The following is a 25,153-nucleotide window of genomic DNA, read 5'->3' as shown; positions in this document are numbered from 1 at the left end:
CAAGCTTTGGGATATTGGAGAAGAGGACAGGAGAGAAAGCATGAAGAAGGAAGCCAAGGAATATGGAAGCAAGAGACACTATTCACTCACATGAAAGCTGCATAAAGTTCACCAAAGAGGGAAAGAAGACGAACAGAACAGAACAAGAATAAATATGTAAAACCTAAACAACAACAGGGGAAAAAAAACTTGAGCAGAATGAAGAAAGGAAATGAATCAAGCAAACAAGGAAAAAGAAAAATAATAAAAATACTGAAATTCCTCTGGTGCATGCTGTTCTGTATTAGTGTCCAAGACAGAGCCTGTAGATGTGCTGTGCGGCCCCATCAGGTCTGTAGTAAAATCCGTGCAAGACACAGGGCTGTTTCTGACTTCCAAGAGTGAGAGCTGGGGCGCTTCCGGGGTCAGCAGCCTTTCCAATGTCTCTTGCCCAAGGCTCCCTCCTGTGATCCTGTCCTCACGGCTCTCTCAGCCACGATGGTGCCCTCTGCTGGCGATAGCCTGAAGCTATCCCCAGGTCTGTACACTGCTGCCCCTCCTAGGTCTTGAATGGGATTCTTTGTTCCACATCTTTGAGGATTTTCACGTTCTGTCTGGGGGCAGTGTTGGGGGAGTGGGGATCCTTTGTCCTGCCTCTGACTAAGGTTGTTTGCTTGTTTGTGTCCATGGTTGGAGTGCGGGGGTGGGGTGGGGTCTCTTTTCTGCCATTGGCCAAGGCTGTTTGTCCACCCGCATCTCCAGTGAAATAGTGAGTGCCTCCAGTCCTTTGTAACTGGAACCTTTTTAATGGCCCTGCGTGGTCCTGGGATCAGTATGGCTGGATCCAGTTTCTACTTCTCAATATAAATTTCTTCAATCTGCTGACCTTCTTCTGCTAAGAATCTATTGAGACTGGACAGCTTTTCCCTACTTCCTTTCTCAGGACAGCACAGTGGCCCTGGAAGAAAGCGACACTGTTCTGCTGTCAGAGTTAAAGTCTGCGCCTTTCTGCTCAAAATGGTGGCCCCGCCTGCCAGTTGCCAATTGCAGGAGCCTCAAGAGAGGCTTTTCTCCCTGGAGTGGGTGCTGGGGGGATACTGTCTTTCAATTTAACTGCTGCCTCCAGTGTTCAAGACTCTCCCAATCCACATCTGCTCTGTTTCTCAGTGAGCACCTGTGGAGTGTTCCTTGATCTGAGTCAGTAATCTCTCTTCTCGAGCAATGGATTGCATTTTCTTCTTCTCTATCAGTTCCCTCAATGTTTTCACATACCCTCTACACCCTTTTTTTGGTCTTCTGACCATTGATTTCCAGGTTCCAGGGATCCTGTCCTGGAGAAACTGCGTGTTCCCTCCCCAATGACTCTGCAATCTCAGGCTTATTCCAACCAACAACCCTGACACATAATCAAAAGATTAAGAGGGCTGGGGATTTAGCTCAGTGGCAATGTGCCTGCCTGGCAAGTGCAAGGTCCTAAGTTTGATCCCTGGTACCAAAAAACAAAAAGATTATGCTCTCAGAACAGCTCCCCTCCCAAAGGTCTTTAAAATGAGTTGTAAGTCTAGACCCATGTGGGTACTGAGCCTTTGGAATATAGCTAGACTGAATTCAGATGTATTGCAAGTGTAAAAGAACTTAATATAAAGACCTCATTAATAACTTTTATATCGATTACATGTTAAATTATTATTTTTGACAGTTCTATTAAAAGTAAGGAGGGAGAGAAAGAAGAATACTTCATATCAGCACTGTGATAGACCACTAGTCTGGAGCAAAAATAAATATATAAATAAAATATAGGGCAATGGAGCCTCACTGTCCCCTGTGCACTGTTGCAAACAAAAGAAGCTTTCTTTGACAGACCTTGTCAAGAGAGCCTTCCAGTAAATCAGTGTCAGTTGGATTTCTAATAATATGATGTGTTGAAACTTGCTGTTCCCATGTGGGAATTTTGATCCATGCACACTTATATACACAAGGTAAAAATATTGGAAAGGAAGACATTTACAGCTCTTATCAAGATTTGCAATCTTATCTGATTATTTATATAAATGATCCCTAAGAATCATTTGCAAGTTAGCTGGATCCAAGACAATTGCTCCAGAATCAATAAACTCCCTCTGCAAAGGTAGTTTTCAAACCTTAGTCTACATAAGATTTACTTTATTGTTGAAACAAATGTTAGTAGATCTCCCCTTCAGAGTATGGAGTTGAAGTTTTGGTGCAGCCTTGTTAGAATCTGTGTTTCTAACAAGTGCCCAGGTAATACTGATGCTGCTGGCCCTGGAGCCTTATTTTGAAGACCACAGCTTTATACCAACAATAATCACTTAAAACAGGCAATTTTAAGTGCCTAAAATTGGCTAAACAATTAACATTCTTTATTGGATGACACTAGAGATGATTTGAATGAATGAGGTGATCTACTCTGTAGTTTTCAATTTTGCTAGATATGAGGATTGATCATTTCAGTCTTAGACAACAAATAACTCTGTTATGAGACAGCCAAAAGTCATGCGACTGTTATATGGCTCTTAAACAAAATGGAAATCAAATCTGAAGGATTAATGGAACCAATTTAAGTTGTAGGTCCTCAAGGAAAGTAAGATAAACAACTTAATAAGTATATTACTTACAAGTTTCTAGTCAAGTCATGCAAATACCCTATGAGGAATGTATTATAATCCCTACTCATCTGATGAGAAAACTGCAGTTCAAAAACTAAATCACCCTAAAGGATACAGGAAGGAAGCAGTAGAACTAGGTGTGGCTGGCTCCTGGGCTCTTTCTACTCCTGCGCACTGTGAAATGGGTGGCTACACAGTCAGTGCCTGGGGAGAGCTCAGAAATGCTCATCATTGCTGCAGTGATGTCAACCTCAAAATAAGATATATTAATAATTATTTTCTTATAAAAACAATATATGCCCTTTATGAACAATTTAGATAATAGTGGCAAGGAAAAAATAACTAAAAGCACCAATAATTTCAGGATTTGACCTACTGTTCATGATAATGTGGATGTCATTAAGAGTTAAAATCCACAAGAGTAAGGATTTTTATCTGCTGTATTTCAAGGGCCTAGAGTCATTCCAGGATCAGGTGATGAAAATTCATTAAATATTTGCATCTTTTTCATATATGTATAAAATATGTATGTGCATAAGACTGGAATATACTAACAAGATTGAGTTTATATTCTACAATTTTTTGTACTATTCATTTCACAAGTATATTGCCTTATATAATAAGTAAAAAGATTGATGCAGGAGGACTCACCAGTTTTTGGTGAACTTTTCTACTTGCTAGATTCAGAGGGTACGCTGAAGGTCACTTCCAGGGCTGGGAGACTGTAAGTACATTATTACATATTTGTTTGTGGATAGAAAAGAAAGCTCTCCACCTTAATTTGGGGTTATGAGATTTCCTTCTAAGATGTGGGATTGATATCATAAAACAGCCCTTTACCCATGATATTTCATATTTCCTTTGCAGATACTCTTCATAGTATTGAGAATGCCATTTATAGAACAGCCTTCAGATTATGATCAGTGCAAACTCTATGTCAGTGTAAGTACAAGCTCTCTTGAAACACTTGATATATCTGAACTTAATGACATGCAATGTAAGATTCATACAGAAACCAAAACTTTTCCCTCCCCATGGAGGTAGCTGCTAAGCTCTAGAAGGCTGGGTCTCTGGACTGAGCTCATTTGTAACAGAGAAGACGTGTGTGTGTGTGTGTGTGTGTGTGTGTGTGTGTTTGTGTGTGTGTAGGGTGTCTGTGCGTGGCTCTATTACTGACAATAGAAATGACTGTGGATGAAGACTTTAATTTTTTAATTTTTCCTATTTAGCTTCTAGAAACATTTAGTTTTCATTTTCCTTTCAAGATACCAATATCAACACAAAATAAAATCACCAAAAAGTTAGTTAAGGATCTGTACTTACTTAAGTACAGCAATTTAAAATTTAAATTTCAAATTGAACATTCAAGTTTTACTTCTTATCAATAACTGACCATGCAAAAGGATGTCCAAATAAAAGATATACAAGCCATAAAATTTCAAATCAACTAGAGAGTTTCCTAGAATCCCCCTTTTGAATTAAATTTATAACTGATTGAATACTATGGGTTTCTTTTCTTATACTATTTTATAGGTAAAAGATAGTAAAAAAAAATTTTATGCTGTAAAAATTTTCCAAAGTGAAATAAATTCAGGTATTTAGCATATCCAAAGTTATCAATCATTCACATATTCTTTACAGCATTAAAAAAATCACTTCATGTGAAATAATTTCTGACATTTGTATCAAACTTAAACAGATATATCACTTCTGATTGCTGTAATTTTTATATTTTTTCCTTCTACCTAATAAGTTATAAAGACAGATGATTTTCCAACTGTGCTTCATAAAGTACACATGATATGAGGTAGGGAACAACCAGTCAGGAAGGCGGGAAGAAGAGATGGAGGGAGGCAGAATACTCAGATACCACACCCTCAACAAGAACAACTCTGCATTTCGCTATTTCCCATATTGAGCTTCTATGGTAGATTCCTCTGAAGAAAGGATTCGGGCTTTACAAAAAGCATTTTTTAATCACCGCTCTAGACAAATAAAACTCACCTATTACTATCTCTTTTTAATTCTGGGGATAAATAAAACATAGAATGCACTCATTAAAAATCGGTTCCCAAGCAGAGACAGGAGAATTGTGAGTTCAAGCCTAGCCAGGGCACCTTAACATCTTAGCCATATTCTGTCTTCAAATAGAAAATAAGAGCTGGAGATAAAACTTAATGCAGAAACCCTGGATTCAATCCCTAGTAGCACACAAACACACAAACACACACACACACACACACACACACACACACGCACATGCACACAATTACCCCAATCATGCTATTTTCATGAAGATTTTCTCCCAACAAAGAAAGTTAAGAGCAAAAGTTCATGATAAGTCTCCATCATTAATGCCTAGAAACATAGAATGACATAATTGGAGAAGGTAGATTTTTAAATTTTTATACCTTTTGTTATCCCTGGCATCGGAAGCATTGAATATAAATAATAATCATGAGAAATATTAACAAAGTATAAGTCAGTGGTTCAAAATTCTACCTAGAAAAAGTATCCAAACATTTGAAAACAAAATAAAATAAAAAATTCCAAACACTATGATAAAGTGTCACATAAGCTCCAAGTAGCCAACCTGGAGAGTATCGCTGAGGAAATCTGGTGTGAGATCAATGGACAGCACCATTATCTGGCTTCCATAACACAGAATCTCAGCAGAAAACAAAACCGCCTGCATTCAGAATTCTCAGACCAGGCCACAGGTGTTGAGATCAAATAATGATAAAAGAGTGTACGGCTTCAGTCACTCGGGGCCAGGTTTTATTTAAGCCTCGTTCCTAAAACCTCTCCTCTGTTCCTTAGATGCTCCCCTTAAAAGCAATATCAGAGAACAAATAAAAATTTTATTATACTTGCTGGCTTCCTTATCTGTGAGAGTGATTTACAAAGTAGAGAGAAGCATGGGGTTTTATCATTTCACAGGCTGAAGCATTTTAAATGCCAGCCACTCTCAGTTTCTTGACATCCCCACCTCTTGGGTGACATATGGGATATTTATTAATTTTATCTGTCATCTTCAGCCCATGAAAAACTATAGGGTTAAAAGGTATAGGGAAAGTGGGAAGGGTAGGGGAAAGGGAATAAGGGAAAACAAAAAAATATGAGAAAATGAAAAAATGGAAATAAAGTGTTTGTAAATGGGGAGGGGAGGAGGGGTGAAGGGAGGGCAGTGACAAGGGGAAAAAATGAGAACCAAGACCTGTCATGTAAAGGTACAAGATCCCAGTAATGAATGTAACTGTACTGTATACCTAGAATGTACCAATAAACTCAATAAAAAGAAAAAGTATAGGGTTAGCTCCATTTCATTTTTTCTTTCTATTCATTGCCTTGTATAATTTTTTAGAACATGGGAATATATATATATATATATGAAATAAGCTATTATTTTTGTAATCAGCTCTAGTTTTTATTAAGTGCATCTTCTAGATCATAATATTGATGGAACCAACATTTTAAAAATTATATTTCTAAGACAAGAATGGTGTCTAAAGAGTGATAATTCAGCAACTGCTCTTTACAAAGATCACAGGGATTTTAACCATGGCAATTAACACCCTAACATGCTGTGCTTTTCAGAAGCTAGGCTGCAGGCAGAAAAGATGATTTGAACATGAAAGGTTAATTTGTTCAGTCTGCTTAATGCAGAAGATAAAATATTTTTTTCCTAACTTATCACTATGGTGTCTTAACTTTGTCAGAAGGCTTATTTTTCAAGCTTCTCCCTTCTGTTCCTTTTTAATTTCATTCTACAAAATGGCATCCAAGAGATTATACTGATAATAAAATTTTGACTATCTTTTATTATCTCAAAGCATAGTTTTCCAAAATAAAATTGACCATCAGAATAATCATCTGAATTACACACAAAAATTATGTATCCATACAGTGATAGTATTTAATTCCTTTTAGGAAAAACGGCAGACATCAGATGTTCTTACTTAAACAGTAAAAGATGTTTGCTTTACTCAAAGGCTCAGTCGTCCATCTGCTTCCTGCTATGGACTTGGTCAGCAGCACCTTGATTCAGGAGGCCCTAGTCCATCCACGTGTCTGGGAGGCCAGTGCGGGACTCCTTTCTGTGCCACAGCTTTTTCAGGCCCCCCAAGAGCTGTTTCAGAGGACTGGTGTGGAAACACAGGTGCTTCCCAGAGCTGCAGAACTCACTTTGAGCCTCCTCATGGCCATGCATGGCAGGTGAGAATGATGCGTCACATGGTGACCTCGAGGTCAATGTTTAGTCACCACTGGTCACTGGTCACTTCATGCTAATGTTTGCCTGAAGTTTGGTACACGAGAAGCCATCTTTATGTGTTTTCTCATTTTCCACAAATTTATTACTCATTCAGGACAAGAACGAAGGAGCACATGCTTGTCAGTGTCACTTAATATAAATGATTAGTAGATAGCAAAATGGGGGGAAAAGGCTCTACATTACTCTTTTTTACTATACAAGCTCATTTCTCCTCCAGGAAAACATGCATGTCTTTTGCAAGGGCAATTGTATATCTATATATACTTAAAATTACGCTGTTTTGACTCCCCAGTAGTATATTTCTTCACTTATTTCTTTGTTACCCATTATTAATTACTATTTTGGCTTGGTTTTTAGCTAGAATAAGGTTGACTAGCCAGTGTGTATGGATGGCTAACCTACAAAATAGTTTAGACCATGGCAAATGATTAATTGTGTGTGCTCCTGAGGCAGTGACATTGCCATTCTGTGTGCATGCACACACGGAGGTTTGTATGTGGGGCAGGGGAACAGATGTTTTGGTGAGCTGTAGCTTTTACACTTTTCTGCCTCGCCTCAGTTTAGATTACCTTACATAATCTTGACTTGACTGATTTTTTTAAAAATCATAATCAATATGAAGTATTTGGAAAATAGAGAACAAGAATAAGAAATGTTACCCATAAGCCTGCTTCCCAGAGGCAAGCACCATTTGAATCTCTGAGAAAATTTCTCATAGTTGTTTTCTTTTCTAGTTTATGATTTATTTTTTAATTGGATGAATAATATAGAAACACACTGTCATGTTATTTCTTTCTTGATTTTTGACTCTTTCAACATCAAGATTTGAGTGTCATTTTATCTATTGCACATGTTTATAACAACCCTCCTGCCTTTGATAAAATGCTCTGCAGGTTTGTAAACTGTATAGCCAGCGGGCAAAGGGGATGGCTAGTCTCTGAGCTAGACCTGTGAACTAGCAGAGGTTGTGTTTATTTTGTCATGTTTGCTCATTTTGTTTGCTTGTTTGTCATCAAACTCGGGACCTTACGCTTGAGAGGCAGGCGATGGCACCACTGAGCAAAATCCCCAGCCTGTGTTTGCTCATTTTTATCCTTCCCCTTGTTTTTTGATTTCCAGACAGCTGAGTCCTGAGACTGCCTGCTCCACAGGATGAATCCTACATCCATAGTCCCAGCACAGTGCCCAGCACAAAGAGACACCCAGAATTATTTGTTGAATGAATGAGTGAATGAATGAATAGTGAAACATTTTAATTCAATGGTTTGTTCTGTCAAATCTACCAATAGGAAAAAAAGCCAGGAAAAGATATGAGTTATTACACTGTATAAGAACTGTACATTAATAGCTATGGATTTTATAAATAATTTCTTATAGAATAACCCTGCCTTTTCCTTTCTTGTCTCTGTGATTTGTTCCCATGCAGCACAGCAACGGGTGTTTGCAAGCTTCTGCCCGTGGCTGCTGCTCTGATTGCACTCTCAGGGGACAGCTCTCTGAGAAAATACAGAGGTGAAGCACACGAGTTTAGTGTGTTCAGTAGTGCGGTGATGCCCACCCCAAATCTCCAAGGCATTACCTTCTCCACTCACTCCTATATCCCTGTCGTGGTGACTGATGTTCTTTAAGAACAACAGGCTTGATTTATTTAAGAAAAGTGTTGGTTAAGATTGAGAGAATTTGGAATTTTTGTGATCTTGTATATGCTATCTGGTTGCTCTTGACCCTTGATTATTTAGGGATTATGCAGACACTGATAATTCTTGTCCATTGAGACTAGTATGATTCTTCCATTGCTCATGATCTTAAATTATCAAGATGTTGAAACTGAGTGGGTTTTTGTTAGTTAACCAATGATCTAGATTGAGAGACCTTCCAAAAAATGAGCAGATAAACAAGAATATAACTCTGTCTTCCTTTCTCTTCGTATCCACAAAAACTTAATTCAAAACACATACACCTCAAAGATGTTAATATTCAACTTAAATATGTCTTTCCCCTCTTATGTGCCTAGTTCTTTTTCAGCTCTATGCAGAAAGTAACAAGGGAGGTTATGAAGCTGGGGCACCCAACACTCAAAGGGTTTTGAGAAACTTACTAACAGATCTACAGCAGGTAAATTCTTAATACTCAAATAATCTGGTTTTTACAGTGTCAGTTCTACCCTTATATAATTCTCCATGCAACTTTGTGCTTTTTGTGGCCACAGCTATTTTCTGAGGGCAGGCTTCATTTACTTTAGCAGGATTTAATTTTATCTCAACTGGTTTTTCCAGCTTAAGCCTTCCTGTATTTATCGCTTCCTCTGCACTGAGTCAGTGACCTTTTCAAAATGTAAATGTCAGCCTGTATTAGTGAGCTTTCCATTGCTGGAACAAAATAACTGACATAATTGACTTAAAAAGTGGAAATGTTTGCTTTAGCCCACAGTTTTGGAAGTTTCTGTTCATGTTCAGTTGGCCCCACTGTTTTCAAACTGTGGCAAAGCAGAAAATCATGATGGGAACACATAGTAAAGGAAGCTGTCGACTACTTTATGGTGACCAGAAAGCAAAGGAAGAGGATGAGACCAGCATTCCACAGACCCCTTCAAGAGCACACCCCAAAGAACTAAAACCTCCCACCAGACTAACTCTTAACATTCTCATAGCTTCCCAGAAGCACCATGTGTTTGTTAATCCTTTAATACATGGGCCTTTGAAGGACACTTAGGTTCAAACTACAGGATACCCCATTCCTAAAATTCCTCACTGGCTATTCATGTCTTTAGAAGAAAGCCTAAACTCCTTAGCATCACAAGAAAGCTTTGCAGTTTGACCTGATCCTTCTCCTTTTAAAAAGAGGTAATCTCATGATTCTCATACAACTATAAAGGGAACCTGTGTCAAAAATCTTTTTTATTCATTAATTAAAAGCAAGCTCCTACAAAATGCCACAACTGGTTTAAAGGGGGAGAGCAAAGAACAGACAAACCACAGGATTGGGAATATTAAAAGGAATTTGTAGGTAGATGCAAAGCCTATTTCTGGGGAGAGGAGAATGATGTCTCTCAGTTAGAACAGAATTTGTTTACATGTCTACAGACAGAATTATTTGCCTTGCTACCAGTTTTCTCTAAGTCATCTTTAATCTCTACAGGGTTATAAAACATCTAGTTAAGGACCATGGCGTGTTATCTCTGTAGGTTCATATACGCAGCACTGAAAAGATAAGCAGGAGTCATTTATTGTTTGTTTTGTTTATTCCAAAGTGTTTACTTTTCCCTTGCTCTCTGCATGCCCTTTTAATGCCTGCACATCAAAATCCCAGATGTGTCTGAGGTGTGCCTTTCTCTATCCCCAGCTTTTGCAGTTCCATCCACCTGCACCACAACTGCCCATCCTTTCGCTGAATAAACACTGTTCATCTTTCAACATCATTCAAATATTAGTCACCACTTCACTCAAGGCTTAGTTCCTTTATGTATAATTTTGCTACAGAATTTGTCAACTTTTACCGGCTGCTTCCTCACCTGCCTGAAGGGCCTTCTTTCCTAAGGGCAAGAATTTTACCTCATTCATGATTGTATCTATTGCATTTATTAATAGTGTGTGATGCCAACAGGCCTTCAACAAATGCTTAATGAATGCATAAAGCACAAAAATAAAGATTTTCCATAATTATGTTTGAAGAATGTACAAATTTGATATCATTTTTATATTTATCAGGCAAGGGAATTTGACCCCCGTAAAGTTGGTACATTATTTTCAGTGGTAAGCTGGTGTGAAATGTTACATCCAAGCAAGAATCACCACTAATACATTGAGCAAGTTCCAGATTGTTTTGTGTGTTGCTGACCCATTATGCTGTTAGCCTTGTTTGAAAGATGTCTCTATTCTTCTTCCAGCCTGGGTAAAATATTCATACTTCATTTTCTGTACTGTGATGTTATGGAAACTCTTTGTCATTTTTCCCCTGGGCCTGAATCAACTTTTCTCAACTGGGTATAGTCATTATAGGGTTACAGAAAGAAAAAAATCTATCCAAAATTTACCTTTACTTTATGATGTGCTTATCACAGTAATTGATTTTAAGTTATTCTGGAAATTCCAAACAAAATTTAAGATGTTCATATTTCTTATATTTTAAATGACAGATAAAAATGGTATGTATTTATCATGTACAAGAGAATGTTTTACATATATATGCTTTGTGGAAGAGTTAAATCTATCTAGTAAGCAAATTTATTATTTCACCTAGGTATTTTCTTTTTGTGGTAACAATGCTGAATATCAATTACCATTTTTCAAAAATACAATATATGCTTATTAACTAAGTCACTATGATATGCAGCAAGTATCTTAAACTTATTTCTTCTACCTAAAAGTAATTGTAAAAGTTTTAATCAGTAGCCCCACCATCCTCCCTCCCTATAACTATGCCAGTCTCTGGTAACCAGCATTCTGCTCTCAACTCCTATGAGATCCACAACTTTTATGGACTCCACATATGAGTGAAGTCATGCAGTGTTTGTCTGTATGTGCCTGACTTATTCATTTAACATAGTATCCTCTAGGCTCATCTATGTTGTTACAAATTGCAAGATTACCTGAATATTCAAGTTACCTCTACATTACTAATTATACCTACTAAATTCTAAATGCTATGTGAATAATTATCTTTTGTATGTCATATTATTTAGTTGATAATTATGGGGTTAATGCCCTACATGTTCAGTAGAAATAAAACTTTTTTTCAAATATTTTTACCCATGGTTGGTTGGATCTGGACGTGAACCCTGCGGATATGAAGGCCAACTCTATGTCACGGCATAATCATATTTGTATTGGAACTGAATAGAGACCTTTTACTTTCTTGTTTCTGCATATTATATTTTTCTCCAGGTTTGGAGAGTTATCTCTTCTTTCTTTCTTTAGGTAACCTCTCTATCTCTTAATCTCTTTCTGCTCCTTGAATACCAGTATCAATGACTGTGTTTTTTGTTACAGTCTCATAAATCCTGTAAGTTTTCTTCAATCCTTTACATTGTTTCTTTCTTTTTTCTCTTCTAAAGTACATTTTTAAGCAACTGGTTTTTGAGTTCGTATATTTTGTTCATTATATTTGATGTTCTAGCATTTCTAATTGTTTTTATTATTTCAATTTCGCTGATAAATTTATGGACTTTATATTTTTAAGTTTGCTGAGTTTCTTTGAAATGATTTTTGTGTTCTTTATTAGGCAATTCGTTTATGTCCATATTTTTAGAGTTAATCACTGGCACCTTATTTTGTCTGATTAGTGGTATCCTGTTTCTGTGGTTACCCATGCTCCTACGGTAATGTGGTAATGTCTAAACACTGAAAAAGTAAGCAGCTAGTAGATACTAGAGTTTTTGCAGTCTACCTTTGTCTGGAAATATTCTTTACTGATAAGCCCATCTGAAAATTCTAGCAAGTTGTCTGTTGTGATCCCTAAGCCCTGCATCACCATAGCCAGTGCCCAGCCATGGTAGAATATAAAACGCCATCTGTGGAGGCCTACCTATTGCTGGATTATTTTGAGCTCAAGGTCACTATAGTTGGCCAGCAGCAATACAAACCAATTTGAGTCCATCTTTGAGGAGCTATGGACTCTCATCCACATTGGAATGGGTCTTAAGGTTCAGCTGACAGATATCAGCCTAGAGTTATGGGCTGTAGAGACCTGGCTGGTGCTGGATTTTAGTGTGGTAAGCCTAGCTTTGGAGTTCTATGAAAAATACTGTACTTGCTTTCTTCTCTTTTCCTCAAGCAAGTAGTAATTGTCTTAGCACTGTTCTGCCTTGGGTTGAGAAAGGGATAACACAAGTAATATAAAACTATTCTTAGGGCTGGGGATTTAGCTCAGTAGATCCGTGACTTGCCTTGCAAACACAAGGTCCAGAGTTTGATTCCCAGTACCAAAAAAAAAAAAAATCGTTCTTCCTACTTTCTCCAGTAGTTCTTTTCTTATTGTTAAGATATAACCATGTACCATAATCTTTCCCTGGTTTCTTTTGTGCTCAATAAAGCACTTGAGTGCATATATAGTGGTTTAAATTGATGATTCTAGAGGGCAACTGCTGAACATCCTCTTCTGCCATCTTGCCCCGCTCTCCTCCTCCTTTCTTCAAGATGCTCATATTCTGTAAATAACACGATGACTTTTAAATGTTTTACAACGTTAAAATAGCAGGTATAGATACATTCAAGCTGTTCTGGTGGTTGTGACAGCATGTGTCTCAGAAAGCCATCACAGCATATGTTCTTCCCCAGCTATCTCAGAACTCCAGCAGGTGGGGAGCCAGGGAGGGTAGGGGAATCTGTTTACCCATCTATGCAACTAGACCAGTAAGACTAGGATGTGTTGAAGGGAGATGGGCTGAAGGGCATTTTCCTTTCCCTCTATAATTCCTTATGCTGCTCCCCTGACCACTACCAGTATCTGCAGACTAACACTAGGCTAACAAACCCACAAAGTCTGCCTTTGTTCCAAACTCAATTAAGGTCATTAAGCTACCACAGTGACAGCTCCTGCAGCATGTCCACAGCACCCTACACATATTAGTATGCTCCTGAGAAAGCTATTAGGAAGATGAAAATTTGCATAACAAATTGTCACCCCATTAACTTCCACTTGGACCCAGAGATGAATTCCAGTAGGAAATTCCAGACTACACTATGCGATTCAAACCCTACCCTGAGAATCCTAATTATCCTTTCAAGTGCCATTCTGTCTGTGTCAGCATGCCATCTAGTCACATTTAATTCTTCCATACAGTACCTGCAAGAAATTGGTCAAATGGGCAATTAATCTGTGAAATCTTTGTGCACATACTTGAAAGCAAAAATGTACATTAAAACCCACTGCAGGAATGAATTTTCTTTTCTCTGGTGCTAGAATCACAGAGCTAACAAGCTAATCTCACAGTATCCACCTCCTTTATTTGACAAATGAGGTGAAACTCCTTTTCCAGGGCTCAAGGACAATGGAGAAGCATTAATGTTAAATCAGCAACACAGTCCCAATAAATTCGTTCATCCACACTGGGAGCCAAAAGATGAGAAATGAGTTGTTTTTTTCAGACAAAGGCCCAATAACCTAGGGGGTAGTTACTTACATTTGACTGATGACAACATTGTTATTATCAATTTAAAGTACAAACCATCTTGTCACTCTTACGCACATGTTTGTTGACTTCTTCTTGGCTAATTGTCAGCAAAGAGGTTCTAAGTACCACTTTCCTGATTAGAAGAGTGTTTATTGGAGTTGATGAACTCAGCGGGGGAGGGGTCTTTGAGGTTACTCCTGGGCTTGCAGGCAATGCCTGCTGACAGTCTGTGCTGTAGAAGCCGTCAGATGTGAATTAGGACTCCTGCCCAGGTGGAAAGAAATGGAGGTGACAATACACATATCTGTGCATACAGATGATGTCAGAACCAAGCCACCCTGGACATGATGGCAGTCACAAAAGGCTCTTATTCCCTTAGTTAAATTTGTTCTGGTGACTGGGTTGAAAGATGTACACAACTGAACGAGGCATTGGAATATCTATAAAGTTGGGTGATACAAAGCTTCATAAAAATCTCTCAAAAAAGAGTAAGGATTTCTGGAGTGAAACCCCAATTCTGCAGTTAATTTTCTTTGGCCTTGAGGGAAATGTCAAATCTTACTCATTCTTGTATTTATTTTTTTAATATTTAATTAACTCAATGAAAACTATATGTAGTCAAGATGTAAGCATGTAGGTTGGTCACCCGAACTACTCGGGTGAAGCAGAGTGATCAGAGCTTGGGAGTTTGAGGCCAGACTGGACGACAGGGCAAACCCATACCTGAAAAAGGCAAAAAAAGGCATAACTATGCACTATGTAGCGATCACCACAGTCAAATTACTAAACCACATCCGTCACTCCCACAGTCACTCTTTGTGTGTATGAGTGGAGTGGCAGTGAGGACACCTGAAATCTGCTTTCATATCAAATGTCAAATAAACAATATAGTATTAGGAACGATAATCACTGTGCTCTGCATTAAATCCTGTGATAGCTTTTCATGACTGTAACAACCTATGTGACAAAAACAATGAAAAGAGGGAGACATTTATTCCAGATCAAGGTTTCAGAGGCGTCAGCCCTGTCAGTCCATGCCAAGGTAGAAACACTATGGTGGACGGGTGTGGTAGAGGAAGGCTGCTCAGCTCACTATGTGCAGGAAGCACGGACAGAGAGAAGAGCCAACGGCACATGTGCTTTCAAGTTTCCTCCTGTGCTTTCGTTCATTCTAGGTCCCCAGCCTAGTAGACGGTGCCACCCACATTCAGTGTGGGTCTCTTCCCTCAGCTCGCTCTCCCACATGCCAGTCCCAAAACACCTGTCAGACAAACCCAGAATTGTATTTTCCTAATTACTTTGGTGTCTCTCATTCCAAACTATTAAACATCACTTTATCAGTCAGTGCTTACTAGAGATACAGACTTAATGCAAGATATATAAATATATAAGAACTTAAAAGACCGGCTTACAGTGGCAGCCCATAGAGTCAGGTGTAGAGGAGTGGAAAAGGGCTGTCTGTGCTCTGGAAATCTAAAGGATCAATGAAAGGTTGAAGTCATGGAGCTCAGTGTAGTGTACATGCCAGTCCATGCCAGAAGTTCCAAAGAGTGCACTGGAAGCGGGGAGACATCATCCATGGTGAAGGTGAGGACTGGAGCTCCTCCAAAGAAACAGAAGCGAGACTTCCTTCTTCATTTCCTTTTTATCCCATTCAGGCTACAAGCCTATCCATGGCTGTCACTCACACCCAGCATGGGTCTTCTGTGATCAGAAAATACTGTCAGCCACACCCAGAATAATTTAGTTGGGCATTTCTTACTCGGGCTGACACACTCAGTGAACTATCACAATCACAGATCCCCAGAATTTATTCATCGTATATTGAAATTCTGTGTCCCTTCCCTTTCCTCTACAAACCTCTACCTCCTTGACACCCCCCCATTCTACTCTCTGTTTCTATTAATTCAGCTTTTTAGATTCCCCATCTAAGGAATATCATGCAGTGTTTATCTTCCTGTGTCAGGTTGATTTCACTTAACTATTGTTTTCCAGGTTTATCTATGTTGTAGCGAGTAAGAGGATTTTCTACTTTTTAAAGCCTGTGCAATATTCCAGTTTATAGATACCATATTTTCTCCACTCATGACCTAGGTCATTTCCAGATTTTGGCTGTTGTGAGTAACAGTGAACATAGGGATGCGGGTATCATTTTGACATAGTGATTTTGTTTCTTGTCACCCCCTTTGTTTTAACAAGGATAAAAATTAGCATCCTAAAGAATAGTATTTGTTAAAATGAGATGATGTGAAAACATTGGCAAAGCTTTTTCTTAAAACCACTACAAACTATAATGCAGTCTTACTGTGATTTACATTTCATGGTAAACAGGACAAAGACAGACTAAACTAGTTTGCCTGAAGTCACAAGAAGTGAATCAATATAAGCTATTCTTTATTGTACCAGTTTCCAGACTTTCTTATTTCCTTCCTCCTCTTCCCCTTGTTCATTCATTGCTTCAATTCAAACATTGCACAAATCCTGCAGATTTCTTCTTATTGCTTGGACTGGGGTAGTTCATCCAGACTTGGAAACCCAATACTGTGACCCTATGGCTGTGAGTGCTATTGTTCAAGTGCTCTGATTCAGGTGGCCACAAACTTCTGGACTTAGAGGCTGCTGAACTGAGGCTTCCTTTTGCAGATCCCAGCTGTCATGGGGAGCGTCACATGCTGAGCTCTGTGGACAGTGCTGTCTGCAGCTGTTTCCGGGGTGGGGGGAGTGCCATGGAGACCTTGCTGGGGTCTAGGGCAGACAAACTCCAGGAGTTTGCTGATGGATTCAAACCAGACTCCACACCATGGCCCCGATAACCTTATTTAGCAGGTAGATTTGCCTCCATCTTTTCATACAATACTCTTCTTTAACAGAACAGACAGAAATAGTGCCCCCCAAAAGGTAAAAATATAAAGTTGAGCCTAATAAAACATCTTAGCATTCTGTTGATTTTCAGGTGTTGAGCCCAGGAATCAAGGAGGAGAAATTACTGTCTTGGGTGCAGTCTGAGCCTGTGATCCTGTTGTGGCTGCCAACCTGCTACTGGCTATCAGCCACAGAAATAGTCACACACCCCTTGTGCTGCAGCATCTGCAGGACCTTTCTGATCACGGGACAGACTGAGGTACAATCATTTCTATTTCAAGGGTGTCACTCTCCAAGTGGGTCTAGAGTTGGGGCAGCATTCTTCTCCATTCTCTCTGAGAAATCAGTTGACTTTTTCAGCACAATAATTCCCTCCTTGAGGCAGGCTGGTTGAAAATAAATTTATCTTCCATAAATTTTCCACTGACTCATACTACGATCAATATTTTCATTACTCTGAGAAAGAAATTGTCTTTTGTTTAACAACAACAAGCACAATAGCAAACCCTTTTAAATACTTTAGAGTCATCTGTAACAGCAACAATGTTAGTTTATATTTGTTAAGTGTTAAGCAAATTCTAGGCTGAATAGGTCCCATAGATCAGTTTATTTAAAATATGCTATGCTTACAAAGGTGGAGTTATTAGCCTGGTGAGTGGTTAAATAACTTGCTTAGGTTTACGTAGTTAACAAGTGGCAGAGGCTGGCAGTCTGAACAGAGTCCCTGCTTTGCAATCGTGATACTCTGCTCCATTCCAAGGTAGACAATTGAGAGCAAGGTATGGAACCCGAAGGAATAGTCTGCTTTTGTAAGAGCAATTCAAGCCAGATTTTCTCTCTGCCTAGAGTGAAGGAGAAGATTTAAAAGCTAAGTTTAGGAGTTAGAGACTCGGGCCTTTCCACAGCCTTGAAGATGACAGTCAAAATTCCATCTTAGAGAAAATGTGATATATGTCTGCCATAAATAAAACAATGAGGAAGTAAAATATTATGGTTTATTATAGATTTGGGGGAAAGAGAAGGGAAACCAGCAGGTTTGGGCCAAGCATTGGCATCTCCATGACTCGTGGTGAGTGGGCACAGGTCTGGGGAGGAAGCTGTGGGACACAGGTGGTGAAGAAGTCACAACTGGGGTACCCAGAAAGGAGAGGACAAAGGCCCCAGTGCTTGGCTCTTCCTTTCGCATAGTTCCTGGCCTTAAATAATTAGACCTTAAAAATGTTTCCCACAGATATAAAATAGGCCCACCAGGCCCACTAAAAACATAGAAATTAAGTTTTAATTTTGCTGAGAAAATAAATCGGGTCTGTAGGGAATTTAGAGAGCACAGCAAAATTTCTCTTCAATTAACTGAATATCAAACAATAAAACATACTAACAGAAGGACCACTGGAAACCAAACCAGCAAGACCACAGAAATCTCCATACTACAAGAAAAAATAAGCTCTTCTTATATCTGACAGTACAGGAACAGAAATATTACTTACCTTGTTGTATGCAAGTTATGGTCATTTAGCCAATAAGCAATGTAAAAGTTGTGTTTTATATCATTGCTACAAGTTCTGCACTAGATCAGGGATAGAATTAATTTTGCAGCTATATAAAACATTACTTTTACGTTGAAATACTGTTTCAAAATCATTATGCCTAACATACATGAGATATTTCTATTTTGCATATGGTATCAACTGAGTGTCTTAAAGCTTAAGTTTAAGTGATTTGCTCAGGTCTCTGAGCAAAGCAGAGGAAAAATGCCATTTTCACATTTCCTTCTCTGGTAGAAATGATATTCAGCTTCCTCCTCAAAATGCTTCCATGTGAGGTATCTTTTTTCCTAGGCATTCAGGGCAAAGCAAAAGAAGGAGGGGTTGATTAAATAATGTGTGGGCTTCTTTAAGCTCTAACTTTCTAAGTATTAAAAATTGTTCGGATTTATTACAATCCTAACCGTAAACTTGCTCTTGGCTCTCAGAAAGCTCAAGCAGTAGCTCTGGCTATAGGGAGATTAATAACATCATTTTAGAATGGGAGATTCACAGATCTGAGGGTAGGAGGAAGAAGACAAAGCCTTGGTCTTCTAAAGAAAGTACAAAAGGCACAAAATTCAGAAGTTGTCCCTCTTAATCTATGGAGATTTAAGTGTTTCTCCTACAGGTTGTAGCACACAGAACCCTGCATATAGAAGGCATGTGATAATAGGGTAGTGGGAGATAGGGGAAGGGGAACCAGATCTATGTACCATGCCCTAACATAAAATTATATTAATGTAATGCCTTATAAAAATACTGCCTTAGTTGCACTCTGATTGCTATGACAAAACAGCTGACACTCACATGTTAAAGGAGGAAATGTTTATTTCAGTTCACAGTTTGTAGAGGTTTCAGTCCATAGTTAGCTGGCTCTAAGCAGGGTGGCATGGTAGATGGGCATGGCAGAGGAGAAACAGTCCATGGCAGGGTAGGCAGGAGGCAGTCAGCAGCAAGCTTTCCTTTCCCTTTATATTCCACCCAGACTACAAGCCTATTGGTTGTTGCCACCCACAACCAAGGTGGGCGTTCCCATCATCAACATCCAAAACTATGCTAAACCAATCAGTAGACTAATTCAGTTATCCCATACCCTTAATCCAGTATCACACATATATGATCCACCCACCTTCCAGAAACCTTGCCTTTGAGCACATAGGCTTTGGGGATACATCTAGATATAAGCCATAAGAAATACTACCAAAAATATTTTTTGATTAAATAAACACACATCAAGGTTATTTAATGCCCTTCTCAACTTTGAAAAAAATCTTACACTCACCGAACAGCTCATACATGTGTAAGTTTTGTGGGGCTCACCCTCCACCTAAGTATTATTTCCTTGCTCTCCTACTGGTAATGATGTAAGCTGTCTTTCTATTTTAATTGGTAGATACCGCTGTCTGAAGTGTCTCAACTTTGACATCTGCCAGGTATGTTTCTTATCTGGTCTCCACAGCAAGTCCCACCAGAAGTCACATCCTGTAATTGAACACTGCTCAAGTAATGTCTAATGCAATCTGCTACAGTATTCATTCATCAAGTCTTTATAAGCAACAAACTTTAAAAAAAAAAAAACTTCCTTTCAGTAAATCCACAGATTCTATGCCTGTCGTATTTAACATTAAGGAAGCTTAACTTTAAATATCCCTCAATATAAATATACTTTATTTACATTGCAGATATTAATAAAAAAGTTTTTGGGAAGAGAAGAAAAGCTGAATAGAGTCCAATTGACCATTGATCCCATACTGTGCACTAGAAGCTATCTGTGAAAATTAGAGAAGGAGGCATTGGAAATTTGCACAGATGAAAAATAAAAGGACTCTGGTTTAGTAAAAATGATTCAACAAAGCTTCTAACTGATAGCATATTTCTAGAAAAGTTCTCTTTGTAACATATCTTTTCTTGAGCCATAAGTATTTTTTTCCTTAGTCAAAAAGAAAGATTATTATTTCAGTTTTGACTGAAAGAGTAACAGGCTTTACAACCACCTTTCAATATTTTTAAGAAAATGATTAGTATTCAATAAGTGAATTTAGTTCTTTCCAAGAACCAATAAAAGTAAAACAGCACATTTTAGCAAAAAGTCTTCTAAATTTTAAGGTAAGAATGGTGCATTTCATCACTGATTTCCTGAGAATCAGTTTCTCCATGCAGATGATACTCCCCTCAACTACCACAGTAGTAAAGGGTGTTAAATGAAAGTCTTTGTCGATGATAACTTTCCCTCTTTCTATTTAACATGAATGGTTCCCAAAAGTCAAGTGTCTGGCTCTTGCCAAATAATTTGTGGTGGTCTTGCAAACCAAGTCCTGTAATTTCATTGGCCTATCATTGTTTCCTGTTTCTGAAAGCCAGGGGCTTCATGATGTTACAGCGGCACCATGTGGTCACTTATTTAGTACACTACAAATTTCAACTGCTGAAGACCCCTTGATCAAACATACTGTTTCTTCTCTGTTTCTTTTTGGTACTCTAATCTTTTCTGTCTAAAAATTTATTTTTATTATCATTATTGATACATATTAATTGTACTGGTTAATAAAATTCACTGTGATAGTTCCAGACATGTATATGTTCTGTGTCGCTCATATCCATCTGCCCTTCTGCTATTCCCTCTGCCTTCTTGCTCTCTTCTCGTCCCCTTGTAATCCCTCTCGCAGAAGTTCTTTAAGTGCGGTGAACAGATGGGCATCACGTGGCCCATACATCCACTAAAATTATATACAAGATTAGATCTATGAGTATTTTTCTGGAGATAAATCCATACCTTACCATAAGTTCTCAAAGGAATTCCCAACTCCACACGTTAGCAACTAGAGACGACTGTACTTATATTGTCTCTTTTAGCTTTAGAATTTCAAATTACTGAGTTCCTTTGAAGAAGAGAAGTTAATGGGGAAATTGGGGCACTTCCTGGGAGACCTAGGCTATGTGGATATTTACAGAGAGAGAAAGTGAAGAAATTCCAGGAGTAAAGAAATGAGATTACTTTCCTAAGGATATAAAAGTAGAATAAATAATTCCAAAACCTATCATCATGCTCTGTCCACCGAAGCATGAAAAGAAGACTGTGTAGACAAAACTGATGACATTTTAAAGACTTTGGCCTTTCAGCAGATGTCAGCAAAGGAGAATACAAAACTTCTCTTCAGAACACTCAGAAACAACCTGTTCCAGGGGTGCAGTCAGAGAAAAGGGGATCTGAGAAGGCCATGGCTGCCGAAGCAGGCAAAACTGGAGGACCCAGCTCACCACAGCAAAGTCAAGCGAATGAAAAAAAGGGCTTCACAATGTGGCAGCCCAAGGGGTGGGATATTGCCTGGGGTGGGCAGCACAGGGTGTGGCAGCAGGCTTTGTACAGCTGAAAACGCTAAAGAAGGCAGGTGGTAGGGTGAGGAAGGGATGAAAATGCCTTTTCCCTCCAGAAATGGCCTTGAATTTAAAAGTACAAGTGAAAGGTAGTCTTGCCTTTTAAGTGGCCATGCAAGGAGAGTATCAGAGACACAGAAGACTCTTCTATAATTTCTCTCTATATTTCTATTTTCTGATGGCTTGTCTTTGGGAGCCTAATTCAGAGTTAATACTTTATTCTCTTTAAAAAGGAAAAGACAGTGTTCTACTGTTCACAGAGAGTGCCAGGCCAGGGATTTAGCTCAGTGGTTCCACCACCTGCCTCATGAGCACAAGGTCCAGAGTTCAATCCCCGGTACTAAAAAAACCAAACAAAACAGAAAGTTCATCACGGATGAGTATCATCCACATTTTAATGTTACCAGAGCAGAGATTATGCTATGGATGCATATTTTTCATTTTTCACTTCACCTCCATTAACTGGAGAACACAGCCCGTGTTGTCAGTTTCTAAAATAGCATTTTTATTGCCCTTAATTTCACTCTTATAAGGAGGTGCCTTAATTCATAAGGAATCACTTATCATTGAAAATTTCCAAGTTTTGCCTCCCCCATAATTCCACAGTCAGCATAGCATCCCTGTACGTGTATCTTTCTGTATGTCTTTATTATTTTTTTAAGATAACTCACTGGCCACTCCACAAACTGCTTCTAGTGCCACTGACAGGAAGATCTTCTCCAGTCTGGGTCAGTGCATGTCATTCCTCTACACAGACTTTCGAATGGCTTCACAGAAAGCCACAGTCCTCCCAGTGGCTTTAAAACCCCGCTCCCTGCCAGCTCTGAGCCCTCACGTGCCTCTCCTCTGACCTGTTCTACTTCAGGCACATGCCTTTCCCGGCTGGTCTACAAGCATACCATGTACACTGCTACTGAGGGGGACCAGTACTTCCAGACATAGCTTAACCCCCAGAGGTCTTTGCCCAAATGTCATCTCATCCTTACAGCCTTTGCCTGATGGCCTCTGTCCAACAACTACAAATCATTCTACAACTCCCAATCATTCTCCTTGTTTTATTTTTGTTCAAAGCACTTCTGCACTGTCTGGCATTCCATAAATTTGATTTGTTAAACTTACTTATATACTGTTGTGCCTGCCTTCATGAAAATGTAAGCTCTATGAGGGGAGGAATCTTCTGTTGTTTCTTGTTGTATTGCTAGTCTATAACAATATCTAGACCTTGCTCAGTGTTTGCTGGATGAATTGATGGACTGACGGATAGATGAATGAATAACAAAATGGGTGTATTGATGGATAAGGTTGCTCATAAACCCTTTTAGAATAAACTATGAAAGAAATTCAGAAAGAGTGCAGGAACACGATGTTGGGATGAGGTGGTGAAGTTTGACCCAGCCTGGAATAGAGACAGAAAGCCTCACTTTCATTTAGCTACATGTGTGACCTCGGGGGAGGCCTTTATTTTTCCTAGACTCGCTTTCTTTACCTAATAGTAAGGATACCTTGTCCTTCACAATCTCAGAGTAGTACTTGTAGAAACAAGATAAAGAAAGGGCATGACAAGGACAATGAAGACATAAAGATTGTTAAAATTTCACTGTTCCGTTCTTGTGCCCCAAGTACAATAGGGTTATTTCCTCAAAATAATGTTATTAATAATTTTCAGTTTAGCCTGGGTATTGATGAGTTCATAAATTCTTATTAGACCTAAGGGAAATGAATGTGGAATGTTGCTATTTTACAATGTGGAAATACACAAAAATGCATTCTTGATATCTGCTGAGTTAGTACATTAGCACTGACCATCTTCTAAGAGGTTAATGGTTATTACTAAGTGAGAGTAATAAATTTATTCAGTGATTCAGCAAAGAAAATGTGTGGTAAAAAGCTTCCTCCTTTTTGATGTGAATTTATTTACTACACATAATTATTCTCACTGAAAAGAAAATACTTTTATTTACAAAAACATAATTGAAAGCTAGCTATCAAATATCATCACTGTTATTAAATATTTTAGGAAGTTCTTGTAAATGTAATAAAAAAGAAAATTGAAATACTGAAAAAGAAAAGACAACATTGCTTCCATCTGCAGCTAATATGATTGTGAATCCCTAAGAAACCCCAAGGAACTCTAGCAAAAACTATATTAGTAGGCTTTGAGTGAAGACAGACTATAAATAAATATGTACAAATTCATATTCACTATGCTAGCAATAACCAGCTATGCATGTTATAAAAATCCCTTTTAAATTACTTTAAAAGAAACTAGAAAAAAGTTTAACAAAAATAAGATTCATATGAGGAAAATTATAGCCATAGAAATTTAACCCTATTTTCCACCCAAGAGCAATGGTTCAGCATTTGCAAAGTCATTGTTCAAAGTGACTTTATAGAACATAACTACCCTGAATAATGAGTCAACTATATATAAAAAACACAGCAAGTAAAATAAAATGCTTTTTAAAATTTTTTATTGAGTTTATTGGTACAATCTAGGTATATAATACAGTTACATTCATCACTGGGATCCTGTACTTTTACATAAAAGGTCTTGATTCTCATTTTTTCCCCTTGTCCCTGTCCTCCCTTCACCCCCTCCTCCCCTCCCCATTTACAAACACTTTATTTCCATTTTTTCAGTTTCTCACATTTTTTCCTCCCCTTTATGACCTTTCCCCCACCCTTACCACTTTCCCTACACCTTTAGCCCTTTACTTCCTATTTCACATTAGTACTTTTACATAAAAGGTCTTGATTCTCATTTTTTCCCCTTGTCCCTGTCCTCCCTTCACCCCCTCCTCCCCTCCCCATTTACAAACACTTTATTTCCATTTTTTCAGTTTCTCACATTTTTTCCTCCCCTTTATGACCTTTCCCCCACCCTTACCACTTTCCCTACACCTTTAGCCCTTTACTTCCTATTTCACATTATTAATTATCTCATTAGGATCCTCTGTGTACTATCTTATCTTATTCTTTTTTTTCATTATTTAGAGAATACTTCATTAGTTTCTGTAATCAAACCCACGTAGATATGACCTTACATATTTAGTACAATGAGTTACCCCTGTACAAATGGAAAAATAAAAATAAAAAAAATTAACATTTTTCAACCAATATGGCTATCCATTTCTGTACAATGTCAACTTAACACAGTAAATTGGGATAACTTTTTCCAAAGTTGACAGCATGGTTAAAGTTTCCCAAAATTCAATATATATATATTTATATGTATATAAAAAGACTAATAATAGCAGTATATTATGCATTGATAGCAACGGCAGCTTTTCTAGGTTCTGCAGTCATCTGAACAAAATTATAGACATTCAGCACATTCCATTAAACAAAACAAACAAACAAACAAACAAAAAAAAACAAAGAAAAGAATAATATCCAGAAA

At 38.3% G+C, this 25,153-nt stretch overlaps 1 protein-coding gene across 1 annotated transcript in view; it reads left to right on the top strand.

The window, feature by feature from the left end:
* Positions 1–477: 477 nt before the first annotated feature.
* The window catches only part of Dytn (dystrotelin), a 46,685-nt gene continuing 22,009 nt past the window's right edge, over positions 478–25,153 (top strand). Inside the window, 8 exon segments of the mRNA XM_010616207.1 lie at positions 478–517; positions 3,474–3,548; positions 6,599–6,821; positions 8,306–8,391; positions 8,894–8,994; positions 16,944–17,103; positions 19,768–19,886; positions 21,499–21,691. Of these exon segments, the coding sequence (XP_010614509.1) occupies positions 478–517; positions 3,474–3,548; positions 6,599–6,821; positions 8,306–8,391; positions 8,894–8,994; positions 16,944–17,103; positions 19,768–19,886; positions 21,499–21,691 (997 nt within the window).

Source organism: Fukomys damarensis, unplaced genomic scaffold (genome assembly GCF_012274545.1).
Source record: "Fukomys damarensis isolate Sample0158 unplaced genomic scaffold, DMR_v1.0_HiC HiC_scaffold_16, whole genome shotgun sequence".
Lineage (NCBI taxonomy): Eukaryota > Metazoa > Chordata > Mammalia > Rodentia > Bathyergidae > Fukomys > Fukomys damarensis.
This window is presented reverse-complemented; position numbering and strand designations above follow the sequence as displayed.